This window comes from Aquarana catesbeiana, linkage group LG08 (genome assembly GCF_042186555.1).
Source record: "Aquarana catesbeiana isolate 2022-GZ linkage group LG08, ASM4218655v1, whole genome shotgun sequence".
NCBI lineage: Eukaryota > Metazoa > Chordata > Amphibia > Anura > Ranidae > Aquarana > Aquarana catesbeiana.
The window spans coordinates 165,502,237-165,517,117 of record NC_133331.1 but is presented as its reverse complement, the minus strand read 5'-3'; the positions used below and the strand labels follow the sequence as shown (position 1 = coordinate 165,517,117).

At 40.7% G+C, this 14,881-nt stretch overlaps 1 protein-coding gene across 7 annotated transcripts in view; it reads right to left on the bottom strand.

Moving 5' to 3' along the window:
- The window catches only part of USP54 (ubiquitin specific peptidase 54), a 249,867-nt gene that overhangs the window by 38,279 nt on the left and 196,707 nt on the right, over positions 1-14,881 (bottom strand). For all 7 annotated transcript variants that reach the window (XM_073596688.1, XM_073596689.1, XM_073596684.1 and 4 more), the window contains 4 exons: positions 13,141-13,280; positions 10,230-10,409; positions 3,252-3,371; positions 1,078-1,267 (listed from right to left, as the gene is read on the bottom strand). In XM_073596688.1, the coding sequence (XP_073452789.1) occupies positions 1,078-1,267; positions 3,252-3,371; positions 10,230-10,409; positions 13,141-13,280 (630 nt within the window). The remainder of the gene's footprint in view (positions 1-1,077; positions 1,268-3,251; positions 3,372-10,229; positions 10,410-13,140; positions 13,281-14,881) is intronic.

Genomic DNA, 14,881 nt, shown 5'->3' with positions numbered 1-14,881 from the left:
TTTACACACTTTTAAAAGCAAAAATAAAATACCTCTGCCTTGACTTTAAGAATGAAGTGAGGAAAAGGAAATGGATAGGTTGCAGTATAAATATGTTGGTGAATATTGAATGTATCCGACAGATTTTGAAATAATGATTTGTGGAAATCAAAATTATTAAACCTCTCAATTTTTCCAAGACTGGGGCTGATTTTTTTTTAGTTGCAGTTTTTGTTCCAATAAATATCTGCATTTTATCCTAGCATCTTAGAGTATTGGTGAGAATTTCATATTATTTTGAGACATGTTGCTTTGCTCATCTGTGACTAGCACGAGCTGTTAGCCCCTGGTACCGTGCCATCTTCTCAAACATGTGAGGTGACCGGCTCATTTTGGGAAGGATGGTGTCTAGATGCATGCTCCTAAAAGCCTCCAAATGTTGTTTCTAAGCACTGGTTAGCGTGCTTCTTATGATTTTGTATGCTTCTATTGACTCTTGCTCAAAGGAAAAGCTAAACGAAGCAAAATAATATGTAAAAGTCACCTAGCACTGTAGGCAATATGGATCAAAACCAAATCGGTTTTGAACGTACTCCTCTAGCATTGCATCATAATGCTTTATTTTGGTTCACTTAACAGCTACCCCACTGACCTTCACCTACTGTGGTTTCAGCTTACTATGTTCTTGAATTTCAAAGAAAGTCCAGTATGAATAAACCTGAGGTTGTGAAGAAAATCCTAAGCAGGCACAAATATCTGCTTTTGTGAAGGCAAATTTGGGAGAAGAATTATTTGCCTTTTTATTGTGCATCTATGTTGCCCAAAAAACAGTTACATTTCAGTTCAGGAATAGATTTCCTTTAAATGAATGTTAAACCATGCTTAAGAACAACAGTTCACTAGATCAGCGTTTCCCAACAAATCTTCACGTCTCTCCAACAGTTTCAGTGTTGTGGATATCACACACGCACACAAGCACTCTATCTGTGCGTATGTGATGTTACCTGCAAAACATGCACTCTTGGTGAGACATGAAGACAAGTTTGGGAAAAAACTTCACTGAATTACTCCTAATAAAGGAAGTGTCATTGCAGCTACCTTGTAGATTGATTTATAGCTCCCCCTTGTGGTGAGGAGTAAGCTGGTGACAGCGCTTGAGGAATTGCCGGCAGCAGCATGTGGTCCTGGAGACTTCGTGCTTTTCGTAAACACATTTGCAACTTCTTATCTGCTAGGGCTCTGCAGTGTGTACTAGATCTGGCATCATGCATGGCAAGTCTGAATTTAGCTAAAATGCAAAAGAAAAACATAGCAGAAACAAATGCACGCACACAAACCAAAATATAAAAAAGAAAAACAGGATGCATAAAAGAGCAGAACATGGGAACATGCAATACAGAGGAAAATAAGTAATGTATTTTTTTGTTTAGATCATCAACAATGAACATTTATGTGAGCAATGCATCCTAAATATGTTAATGTATATAACTCAATTGATATGAAACCAATTTGACTGGCAGTGGGAACAGGCTCATCAATAATTGCATACCTTCCAAAATAAGGAAAAGGAAAAACAAAAGTGAGATAACCGTCTGCCCCGTTCTCTAAACGTTCTTTCAGACATTGACAACATGTGCAATTTGAGATTACAAATCATTTTTTCCCCAGATTAATCCAATCTATTTTTAAGAACTGTAAATAGAGGAAGAAATAGTGCGAGGAGGCCATTATCTCACTGGGAGGTATGCAATTAGAATAGACGGAAAAAAATAAAAAATTGAAATGGATTTTACAGACTTCTGTAAAATAAAATTCAGCAGTTGGTTCTTTCCTGTGTGTAGAAACCTTAAAATAAATAATTAGCTAACAGTACTCTAGGCAGCAGTTTTGTTGAAAATGTGGCTTTTACTTTTCTAAACCTTTCTAGGAAACTGTAAGAAAGATTTCTCGCTAACTGCAGTAATCTCTCTAAATAATATTAACCTCATCAAGTGGAACCAGCATGGCTCCAGTGAACTGCAGATGGGAATTACTGATGTGGTTTTGCAACTTTTTCAGTTGCCACCTGAACAATTCAGAGGTTTTGACCCTTAAAAAAAAAAAAAAAAAAAAAAAATCAGACCATTCAGACATGTCTACATATGTACATGACCGAATATGAAGATTCAACCATTCTATGCAAGCTCTGCTAGTCTACTACTAAGACATGCCTGCACTAGGGTTCATCCTAAACACTTTGTTCTCCTGCTTTTACCATGAAAGAAAAGCTGCACCGATATATATATATATATGCATTTTACCTGCATACATTTTATGCATCAGTTATCATCATAGCCTTGGAGCCACAGAATAGGAACAAAGGCCTGGCATCTATAATTTGACTCTGGGGGCTAAAATCACCTGCTAGCTGCCTAGACTTTTCGGGGACCCCAGTGACGTTCTCTCATTCCAAATACTCTGGTTATTTTTGACACTTGCTACAGAAGAGAGATTTTAACAGCATTTTTTCATTCTATAGTAAAACCTGGATATTGAGACTCTTTTGTAATGGCAGTAGTAGATAGGTGGAGCTGGGCACTCAGGTGCAAGGGTGTCCAAGGCACAAAGATAAAAGTAGCCAGTGGGCTACTTGTAACACCCAAGCAGGTGATTTAGACTCCCAGCATCTACCTTAAATGAAATAATTTTGGCTGAACTAAGAGGAAAAAAAAAAAAAAGTGATACCAAGCACACAGGATGTACTGGTAACCCTTACAAGAAAATAGACCGATTCTGCATTCTGGCAAAGAGTGGGTCTGCAGGTAAAGCACCATTTTCGATAAAAGCTGTTCATGATCTTAGGCGCACTAAAGCTACTGATGGTGTGAAATCCCACAGCAGTTTCATAAATTTGGCCTAGTAACTGAGTAATAGCTGACCTTCAGCTGGGAGGGAAAAAGTAATTAAAGGCCCTTTCTGATCCAAGTTACAGCCAGATGAAAGAGCTGTTTTGTTACATTTGTCACATGAAAAATAATTGTGACCTAGAGCACTGTTTCCATCCTGCAAAGCCTCTTTTTTAGAAACACGGGCAAAGCAACAAAAGCAGGAATAACAAAGCAATGGAGTATTCTGGGTTAACAGCAAACTGCAAGGATTCTGTTGAAAAAAAAACAAAACCAGAAAACAAAAAGGTCACCTTCTACAGCCAATAGCTGAGCCACAACATGTTAAAGCATGCCATGTTAAACAAGACATAAGGCAGACTTAGGCATTGGTTATGAGTTACTTACAAATAGCTTCATTACACAGTGCCATTGCTGTAGTGTAATCACTCTTCTGCTCCAGCCTCAGTGACTGTTCAAACACGGAATCTGCCTCCTGCATGGACCGCTCAAAGCTGTCACTCCTTCCTGTAATAGCCACAGAGAATTATCCATTTCTTATTTGCTTTTTATGTAGCTTACAAAAATCTGTAAATAAAAGTACCTTCCCTCAGCTTTCTCATAGTTGCTATGGCCACAGGGGCAAAGTTGAAAAGCTATTTTGGAGAGGGCCACTTAGAAACTGTTTAGCAAATCAATGTTTATTTCCTCCTTTGAGAAGCTTGCGTCTGCCACAATGGACACAGACAACTGCCAAGCACATCTGACATTTACCATTATTCTTTTAACATTTGTAAAACAAAGCAGTATATGTTTTGTGTTCTCAGCATGACCTTAACCACTTAAGCCCCGGACCATTTGGCTGGTCAAAGATCAGAGCACTTTTTGCGATTCGGCTCTGCGTCGCTTTAACTGACAATTGCACGGTCGTGAGACGTGGCTCCCAAACAAAATTGACGTGCTTTTTTCCCCACAAATAGAGCTTTCTTTTGGTGGTATTTGATCACCTCTGCGGTTTTTATTTTTTGCGCTATAAACAAAAAAATAGCGACAATTTTGAAAGAAATGCATTATTTTTTACTTTTTGCTATAATAAATAGCCCCAAAAAATATATATAAAAAAAATGTTGTCCTCAGTTTAGGCCGATATGTATTCTACATATTTGGTAAAAAAAATAGCAATAAGCGTTTATTGATTGGTTTGCGCAAAAGTTATAGCGTCTACAAATTAGGGGATAGTTTTAAGGCATTTTTATTAATTTTTTTTTTTTACTAGTAATGGCGGCGATCAGCGATTTTTATCATGACTGCGACATTATTAGCGCTATTTTGGGACCATTCACATTTATACAGCGATCAGTGTGATTAAAAATGCATTGATTACTGTGTAAATGTGACTAGCAGTGAAGGGGTTAACCACTAGGTGGCGCTGTAGGGGTTAAGTGTGACCTAGGAAGTGATTCTAACTGTGGGGGAAAGGGGCTCTGTGTGACACGACACTGATCACCGCTCCCGATTACAGGGATCTGCGATCAGTGTCAGTGTCATTAGGCAGAATGGGGAAATGCTTGTTTACATTAGCATTTCCCCGTTCTTCCTCTCCGTGAGACGGTCGCGGGTATCCCCACGGACATCGAGTCCGTGGGACCCGCAATCACGCTCATGGAGCTCCCGGCGGGCACGTGCCCGCAAGCCGCCCCTTAAAGGGCAACGTACAGGTAAGTTAATTTGCCTGTACGTGCTTTTCTGCTGCAGTATATTTGCGTAAAACACCCATATCAGGCTTGCAATTGAGTGTCTTATTAAAGCATTTCTAAAGCAACACTTTACATTTTGTTTCTTACTAACAGCTATATGGCTCCTTGAAAATGGTATGGACCATGGACTTTGATATTTGACCAATTAAGCCTAATGTTACTACAGAAAATAAATTTAGTGGCCGGGAATCTTCTTTGCTTTCCAGGTCACAGTTCACGTGCTCTCTTTTTCGATTATATTTCTCGCACCCTTCTCCCATTATTGATTAGAAATTTGTTCCTTTACTCAAATTTGATGGCTGCACGAAAATCGGCCATTGCTGCGGCCCACCAATTTGAACGAAAAATTCATAACTACGATTTTTGAAAGAAAATGAGTTTGAAATTCGACACATGTATGGCTGGCTTTAGTGTCGGGAAAAGGTTTCAGAGCTGAGTCATGCTGATAACAGAGGAACCAGGCAGCTGAGAGAAATGACAATCAGAGCTCTGGAGAGAGAAAAGTACACTATGGAAGGATGAGCTTTTTTCATTATTCATGCTTGAGGTTTACAACCACTTTAATTCTAACTAGATTGGTAATGAAACATGCAGGCTGTCAACATCTAGGTAAGCAGTGGCACTCGAAACAGCTGCTGACAAACTTGCATCTACAACAGGTGCAGAATCTTAGGATGAAGAATCCTGATGAAAGGGGTGTTTGACCTTCAAAATGCTTTGAATCAATGAAAAATGTATTTATTTGATATTAGAATAAAGATGTATCTGGACATAAAAACTACCACAAAGTGGGTCACTATGCCCACATTTATTAAATGTCGCTTTTTAATAAAGCAAGGATAAGGATAACAGTGGCAGCTCACATACCACATTCTGACATAATTATTTTATTGCTATTATATTGTATTATTCCACACACAAACACACATTACAAAGGGGGTAACAAATTTGAAAAGATGGCCTGCAGGGCTCATTACTGAGCTGTAAGTCATTTCTGTTACTGTCTACATCATAGTTACATAGTTACATAGTAGGTGAGGTTGAAAAAAGACACAAGTCCATCAAGTCCAACCTATGTGTGTGATTATGTGTCAGTATTGCATTGTATATCCCTGTATGTTGTGGTCATTCAGGTGCTTATCTAATAGTTTCTTGAAGCTATCAATGCTCCCCGCTGAGACCACCGCCTGTGGAAGGGAATTCCACATCCTTGCCGCTCTTACAGTAAAGAACCCTCTACGTAGTTTAAGATTAAACCTCTTTTCTTCTAATTTTAATGAGTGGCCACGAGTCTTGGTAAACTCTCTTCTGCGAAAAAGTTTTATCCCTTTTGAGGGGTCACCAGTCCGGTATTTGTAAATTGAAATCATATCCCCTCTCAAGCGTCTCTTCTCCAGAGAGAATAAGTTCAGTGCTCGCAACCTTTCCTCATAACTAATATCCTCCAGACCCTTTATTAGCTTTGTTGCCCTTCTTTGTACTCGCTCCATTTCCAGTACATCCTTCCTGAGGACTGGTGCCCAGAACTGGACAGCATACTCTAGGTGCGGCCTGACCAGAGTCTTGTAGAGCGGGAGAATTATCGAGAAACAATAAAGCCAGGTTATCAAAAGTAAGGGGAAAAGGTGAAACTGTTGCGCACAGTGGTAGATGTCTTAATTAATATTGGTCTTGCAAAGAAAAATGATCAGCAATAAGCAATATAGCACATACTGTAACTTTGTTTGTAATTTGATTGTGATGATATAACAAAACCATGGTCTCTGCTGAATTCTTTTTATAGCGGACAATTTCATGCTAAGCAGTCGGAGTGAACCTGATGGTTGAAAATTATAATCCAGATTCTGCCATGCAAGCATACAAAACATGGCCACATCATTTAAGCTTTAGATAAAAAAATACTCTGAAACTACAAGCCCAGTTCCGCTGTGTAAAATGTACATAAAACAAAATGCAATGATTTACATAATCTCATAAACCCACATTTTATTCACAATAGAAAAGATTAAATACTTAAACTGAGAAAATGCACCATTTAAAAAATAAAAATGAGGTAATTTTAAAATCGATGGCAGCAACAAGTCTCAAAAAAGTTAGGACAGGGCAGTGCTTACCACGGTGTAACAACCCGTCTTCTTTTAACAACAATTTGTAAACGTCTGGGAACTAAGACCAGTTGCTTGCGTTTTGGGAGAGGAATATTGTCCTATTCTTGCCTGATATAAGATTCTAACTGCTCAACAGTCCTGGGCCATCTTTTTTTTATTTTTTATTTCAAGATGCGTCAAATATTTTCTATTGGTGAAAAGTCAGAACAGTTAAAGTGATTGTAAACAATCACCTTGTAAAACAACCCATTCAGTTTAAAATAGAAACGAAAAGCAAAACATTTTTGTATAGATTAAAAAAAAAAAAAAAAAAATTAAAATACCTTTTTTTCCCCTTTTTTTTAATAAGTGATCATATTCCCTCTGTTCTCAGCTGCATAAGAGCTGTGGGGAGGCGTGTCAGGACTGGAAGGTGTGTCAGGACTGGTGTGTCTGAGCATTGGAGGAGAGCACACCGAGTTCCCAGCACAGCTAGAAAACTGACCACGGTGGGTTCTCCTGCTTAGTGTGGTCAGTTTTTAATGGGAAAGCAGAGGAACTAGCAGGAACACCAGGGATTTCACACAAAGGAAGCAAAGAGAACAGGATACTTTCTCATACAAGTGCATGGTACAGTAGGCACATATCAGGAATATGAAATGTTGGGGTAACAAACACTTTAAGCACCCGGACTCTTCTACTATGAAGCCATGCTGTTGTCATAGATGACGTATGTGATTTAACCTGGATAGATCTTTCAGAATTGATGGTGCCTTTCCAGATGTACAAGCTGCCCATTCCATATTCACTAATGAACCACATACCATCAGAGATGCAGGCTTTTGAAACGAGTGCTGATAACAAGCCACTTTCACACAGGATGGACTCAGTTTTGATCAGCAGGGGATCTGTCCACTGATCCCCTGCTGATCAGAGCGGACGGTTGGCAGGTCTCTGGAGAGCAAACATTGACAGAGCCCATGGACAGCCAGGAGCAAACGAACTCCACTGTCCATTTACACACGACTTCCTCCAATCTGATCCACCTAGATGGAGAACGACAGATCACCTTCCGTTTGTTTTTAGCGGACTGGATCAGAACAGAGGCAGTTAGGTGGGTGTAAACGGACACAAGTCTGGAAAAAACTGATAGGCAGACTTGATCAGAATGGTCAAGTGAAAGGGGCCTTAGTCCAGAGGATGCAGCGCCCCTGGCTGCCAAAAAAAATGTCAAAAGAATGGGCTTTTTTTTCTCCTTTGGGAGTACCTCGCCAAAAATGACATTTTTGTTGCAGGGGATGCCCAAAATCTGACTTGTCTCTTAGTGCGGACTTCTGGCAAAATCAGTAAGTAAATCACACAAGCAGGAAATTACATTTCTGGGGGGGGGGGGTTACAACATCTGTGTACAGAATGCCTTTAGGTTTCCATATTGCACTGTATTTTACAGAAAACTACAGCACTGCACATTGAAAAGGAAAGGTAATTTTTAATAACATTTAATTACAATATGACTTAAGTAGCAACTGTGTATGTTATATTATTATTTTTATGCCTTTTTTCCCCTACCAAAGGGGAGTTACCCTTTAAAGTCTTCGCAATTTTGCGCTGAACATTATTCCAAAATTGTTCGACACTTTTTAGAGGTAGCTTTTCACAGATCAAGAGTCAGAGTGTCTCAGAGGTAAAGATGGGCAGATAAGATGCTCTTTTTATACCCAATCAATGTTACTGACCTGTTGCCAATTAGCCTAATTAGTTGCAAAATGTTCTTCCAGCTCTTCCTTGTTAACACCACTTTGCCAGCTTTTTGTTGCCCTGTCCTAACTTTTTCAAGGTGTGTTGCTGTCAGCAATTTCAAAATGACCTTATTTTTTAAATGGTATAATTTCTCAGTTTAAACATTTGATATGTTTTCTATTTTCTATTGTGAATAAAATATGGGTTTATGAGATTTGCAACTGATTGCATTCTGTTTTTATGTAGATTTTACACAGTTTACCAACCTTTTTGGAATTGTTGTATTACATTATTAGCTCATCTAGTAGTATAGCCATCCACCAGTTTAGTAGATATTAGGTACAAATATACCTGTACTAGAAGGAGGATCTGTTATGCTTTGCTCTGGTTGAGTGGAGGGCTTTTTGGCTCCTTTTAGCCCAATAAAAACAGAAGCCTTTTAGCCCTGGTTCACACTATAACCCCGCATGTGAATCGCAGAGGAATTGCACCACATTCCTATAAAATTCACATGCAATTCAGTGTGGTGCAATTTGAAGCCATTCATTTTGAATGGGCTCAAATTGCACCACATTGCACCAAAGTAGTGCAGGCACCTTTTTTGTAGTCGCACAGCAATCGCATTGCATTATCGTTTTGCACCATGTGATCTGGTGCAGGCAAACTGCACTGTGTTTGCATAGCGTTTGGAGGCATTGTTAACTTTGTATTGACACCCGCAGCAGATGCGGAGTGGGAGTGGGAAAATGCGCAGGAATAGCTGCATTTCCCAAACCGCATATGTGTGAACCTAGGCCTAGTTGTAAACATTTGCACATAGATGCGGAAGAAACCTACATAGAGAGTCTTACTATAACACCAAAAACCTGCACAGCAAAGAAACTTAGAGCAAGCATTTCTACAAGCTACCTCATCTTCTGCAAAGGTGCAGAAACACGAGAGGGCCACACTTTCACACGTTAGCTAAAGTCTTTTCATGGGTATTCGAAAGACAAAAAAAACAGAAAGTGGTAACTACTAAATCAATTCATAACAAGCAAGGGATAGGAGAAAGGCAACCAACAAAGTGCAAAATACTGCACTTAAAGTGTAAATTCACCTTTACGGAAAATCTGTGAGGTGAACTCCAAACTGGACCCCCTTTCCCATCGCACCTGGTCCTGCTAACCTGGAGTCTGGCGATCACCCGTTCTGACAATTCGTATAGCCACTTTACCAGTTCGGGGATTTGAAATCCCGGAAGCTTTCTCTGCTCTTTGCCTGTGGTGACAGGACAGTCTATGTGGGTTTTGATTGGTCGCCGCCGCCCACGTGACGGCGCCAACCAATTAAAATGCTTCTATATGTACCTCATTAGGAGATTAAGCCAAGGGGATTTCTAAGCCCCGGACCGGTGAGGTGGCTATACGAAGTCTCCTAGTATGTGATCCCTGGGTTCCAGGTCAGCGGGACAGGGGGGGGATGAGGAGGGGGTCCAGTGTAAGTTCACCTTACAGATTTTTCTGTAAAGGTTGATCGTACCCTTTAAGGAAGTTATGGTGTAAAGCATGTGGCTTTCAAATATATTTTCCAATTGTGAGTGACTGAGACCTCTGTTTTTAATATAAAATATTACAGACAATTTTTACTGAGGTCTTTTTGATGTCTAGAAGTGTTGAATGCTGAGTCATTTCATGCTATAAAGCTAGTCATTTAACAACATTTAAAAACCAATGGACAAATTTCATATACACAGAGATCCACGATACTGTAGCTTGTTTCCTAGAGGCACACAAATACATAAATAGAAAGCAGAACATTACCCTGATTCTGTAACTCATCCAAGTCTAAGAAGCGTCGGGGTCGTGGATTGAAGCCCATGGCGGCCTCAATTTCCTTCTCCCGTTTCCAGCGTACTTCCTGCTCCCTGGCCCTTCTCTGAACTTCTTCCTGAAGTTCATCAAGCTCGGTCTTCAAAGGAACAGGGTTTTCTGTTGCTGTAACTATAATACCAAAAACTATTAAAAAAAAGTTCAAATTCAATTTTAAGATTAGGCTTACTCAAAAAGAGAGTGAAAAGTGCAGTTATTAAAGTAGGAGGTAAAGAGAAACATTTTATTTTTCCATTTTGTGGAGATTTCCCTTTACTTCCTGTCCCATAGCCAAAACAGCAAGTGAGCGGAAAGCACTCCAAAGTGGGGCAATACCTTCCCTGGTTGTCACCAAAACTAGTGTCCCCATTGGATGATTTCTCCTTTACCACTATTCTGGGAAAAACACAAAATTTGAGATTTACTTTTAATGAAAAATAAACACGGCCAATAGGGGCAAACATAGCAATAAAAACCAGACAGGTATTCTAATGCCACAAAAAAAAAAAGTTTTAAGTAGTAGCTCATAGCAGCATATTGGCTTTCTATATGTAACCACTTTTTGAGCTAGCTGGAGGCACAAATACAGTATTACGGTGTTAGAACAGGAAAACTGTCTAATGCCCTGTACACACAGTCGGATTTTCCGATAGAAAATGTGTGATAGGACCTTGTTGTCGGAAATTCCGATCGTGTGTGGGCTCCATCACACATTTTCCATCGGAATTCCCGACACACAAAGTTTGAGAGCAGGCTATAAAATTTTCCAACAACAAAATCCGTTGTCGGAAATTCCGATCGTGTGCACACAAATCCGACACACAAAGTGCCACGCATGCTCAGAATAAATTAAAAGACAAAAGCTATTGGCTACTGCCCCGTTTATAGTCCCGACGTACGTGTTTTACGTCTCCGCGTTCAGAACGATTGGATTTTCCGACAACTTTGTGTGACCGTGTGTATGCAAGACAAGTTTAAGCCAACATCTGTCGGAAAAAATCCTAGGATTTTGTTGTCGGAATGCAATCAATGTTCAACCGTGTGTACAGGGCATAATTCTGTGTACATTTTACTAACCCTCTGTAGATACTACACCACCAGCATAGCCCTGAATGACAAAAAGGATTGGGTAGTGACGCAACCAGATAGTTAAGCAAATAATTACACAAGTCCATAAATTAGTCCTTTAACCAAAGATCTCAGTATAGTGGGAGGACAGTCTGTGTCAGGGCTAGCCTTGTGGGGGAGGTTAGGGCAAGCTCCAAACATGCAAAAAAAAGAAAGAAAAAAAGGCGCCTCTGAGTTAAAACTGTAAATTTATTGGTACATAGGTGCATTATATGGAAGGGAGGCCCTCCCGCCGCCGATAAAAGGGATCTCGCAGTGAATTCGCCGCAGAGACCACTTTTATCTAAAAGCATCACCGCCTGCTGAAGAAGAGGATACTGGGGTTATGGCAGCTAGTTGCTGCGATAACGATATTCCTCTCCAAAGTAGTGTCGTAAAATGACGGCGGGCGGTAGACATCACAAAAGGTTGGGGGAGCCAAGGGAGTGTCTTTATAGCCGGACAGATGACAGCATCTTACTGACTCAACATGTGCCTATTCTCCCTAACCTCCATGTGAGTTTATAATGCACCTGTAATTGGTCGTGGAGAGTACAGCTAGATAATAGCCCCAATCCCCAAACTGACATAGAAACAATAAGAAAGTGGAGTGAGGATTTTAAGTGGTGCAAAAAATATATCGTCAAATATATTCAGTAAAAAGGATTTATTTCTTATTTTGAGGAGAAAAACAAAAAATATATAAAAACAAATGACACAGGCATGTACAACACTGATATTAGGATGTTAAACAGGACAGCATGATAGAAAATCCCAACATGTTTCGCCCATAGATCAGGCTTCTTCAGGGGTACTGTCTTTATGGAAGTACAGGCCTTCTGTGTCTCCGCTCCCAGGGCAATGCTTCTAGCTCAGTTCACCCAGAAAATGGGGGCGAAGGTCCCACTGCCGTCTCCTTGGAGGCTAACAATGCAAGTCGGGACCACAAGCAACTGGGGGTCCCTGGGTCCCAAATGCAGTGAATGCCCCCTCTGTGGCAGGCTGTATCTATTTGATTTGGAGGGGGGAGGTTATGTGCTGGGGGGGGTACTTTGAGAGGGGGAGGACATGTGCTAGAAGGTGGTACAAGTCTCCTAGTACAAATCTATATCTCCCAATCCCTACTGTCTCTGTTTTGGGGGGACCTTCCTGAGATTTGAACAAAATCTCAATGTCCTGTGAATCAAGGCTGAGTCCTGGAACCCAGTGCCGAAACAAGTTCTGGCACTTGGTTACAGTAATTTGCCTGACAGGGGCATGCCAGAGTGGGCACCCGGGGCACTTGACCTTTATGGGGTGCCAGATGCCACCATTGCCCCCTTTCTGGTGGCTGGCGTCTCTTTAATTTGGGGGCGGGGACGGGATATGTGCTGGGGATGGGGGTGCTTTGGGAGGGCAGACTACTTGTGCTAGAAGGTGGTGGGATTTCAAAGTCCTCCCCCTCCCAAAGCACCCCCCCCAGCACATATCCTCTTACTACCCCCCTATGATTCCTCCAGGTGAATATCCCTTTTTACCTCCCCCCACACTTCTGGTTACAGACCTCAGATCATCAGTGCAATGTCCCTTCTCCCCAGCTGCTCCGCCTCCTGTCTGTGTAAATGAGAAGATTGGAGCCGAGGAAGAGGAACATATGTTCACCCTGGTATTTCCTCCACCGGTGTGTGCAATACAATATATCTCTTAAATAAAAGACTGCTCACAGTTCATAGAAATAAAAGCTGTGATACAGAACAATTTATTTTGTCAGGCTTACCAACATGTGACGGATGCACCTTCACCCAAACACTGGAAGCAGAATCCGCCATATCTAATGCACCGCTGCTCTGAGACTTTGGAATACTTCGCCAGGTAGGAGCCGAAGCTGTACCGGGGCTTTTCCTTGAGTGATATTCCCTTTAAGAAAGTGATTCACAGTGAAAAAAAATATTACTAATTTATTTACTTTTGTAGCAATAACACCTTTTCTTCATCGCTTTACAAATAACACAGAACCACATACACTGTCCCCTGAACTGCACAATTTAATGTCCATACTTCAGTCTCACATACTAGAATCCAGGAGCCATAGCTGGAAATAGAGAGTGCTATAACACTTCCTTAGAATGGTTATGGTAAAAACTCTTTCATTCTTAATCATATTTCCATCTTTGTATTCACAATCAAAAAATGAAAAACTAGTGTAACAAGCAGCAAGTTTGACACACAATTTGATTTTCCCTCTTTTTCCCAAATTTGCTTTAAATTGTTTCCATGTCAAAAATGCAGCCTAGCAATGTCCTCCATATTATTATTACACCTAGGTACTGCACTATTGGAAGCACTTTTGTCTTTCCATGTCATCTTGGAGTTGCTGGTGACTAAAGTGGAGCCATCCTTAAAGGGGAATCGCAGTGTGTCCTAAGGAACCAGATTATCAGCATATAAGCCCATTTGACCCATAGGGGTCTATTTTGGAGGTGAGCCAGCATTGCACTCGGTGAAGGGGGCACAAGTCACAGAGTGGAGTCACATTGTGTAATCGTAAAAAAAGGTTCACTATTAGAGACTTTTTAGAGCGGTTATCCGACATTTGCACCTTTATGAAGTTTGATTATATAGATTATTAATTTATGGATTTATGTTTATATATTTAGCAGCGCTACCACATAGGTATTTATATCTGTCTTTATTAACCTTGTCCCACTGTTGATGAGGACAAGAGCCTCTTCCCCACAACACTGGCCTGGTGGTTATAAGGGTGAAAGGGGTGATTTATCAGAATCTGGAGTCCCCCTTAAACAAGCAGGCCCCCAAATACCGGTTCGTCACATGTCTAATAAAGGTGTCTTGCATGGCTCCGAAACCTTGCTTTCTTCTGCAACGATGTGATCGCTGATTAAAGCTTTGGACTCATTTTTGGCGAGCTTGGTGTGCTGGTGACATTAATCTCCCTTTAACAAGCAGGCCCCCAAATACTGGTTCCCCGCCATGTGAATGAGTAGGGGTACATAGTACCCCTACTCATTCACCAATAAAAACTGTCAGTAGTAAATAAAAATGCAACAGTTTTTGACAAGCCCTTTAAAGCCATTTCAATAAATATGTCCCCTGATGTACATCCATCATCAGACCTGATGACCGATGGGCACTGACCCGCTTGAAAAAGAAAAAAAAAAAACTCCCGCCGACACCCAACTGCTCTGTTATTTGCCTCCCGCCTACTGACACTGCCTAAGGACATGTCCATGTAATGTCAATGACATCACTGCATGACCCCGTGCCTCAGTTTACTTCAGTGGCAGGGGGAAGTGGAGTGCCAGTCAGCAGGAGGCAAGCAATGAAGTGGACAGAAGTTGAGGTTTTTTTTTTTCTTTTTTCATGCAGGTTGGCACCTGTTGTTCATTGTGATTGATGATTAATGTACATTGGGGACATTTAATATTTTTTGAATAAAGGACTTGTCAAAAACTGTATTAGCATTTTTATTTTCTATAGTTTTTTGGTGAATGTTTTTT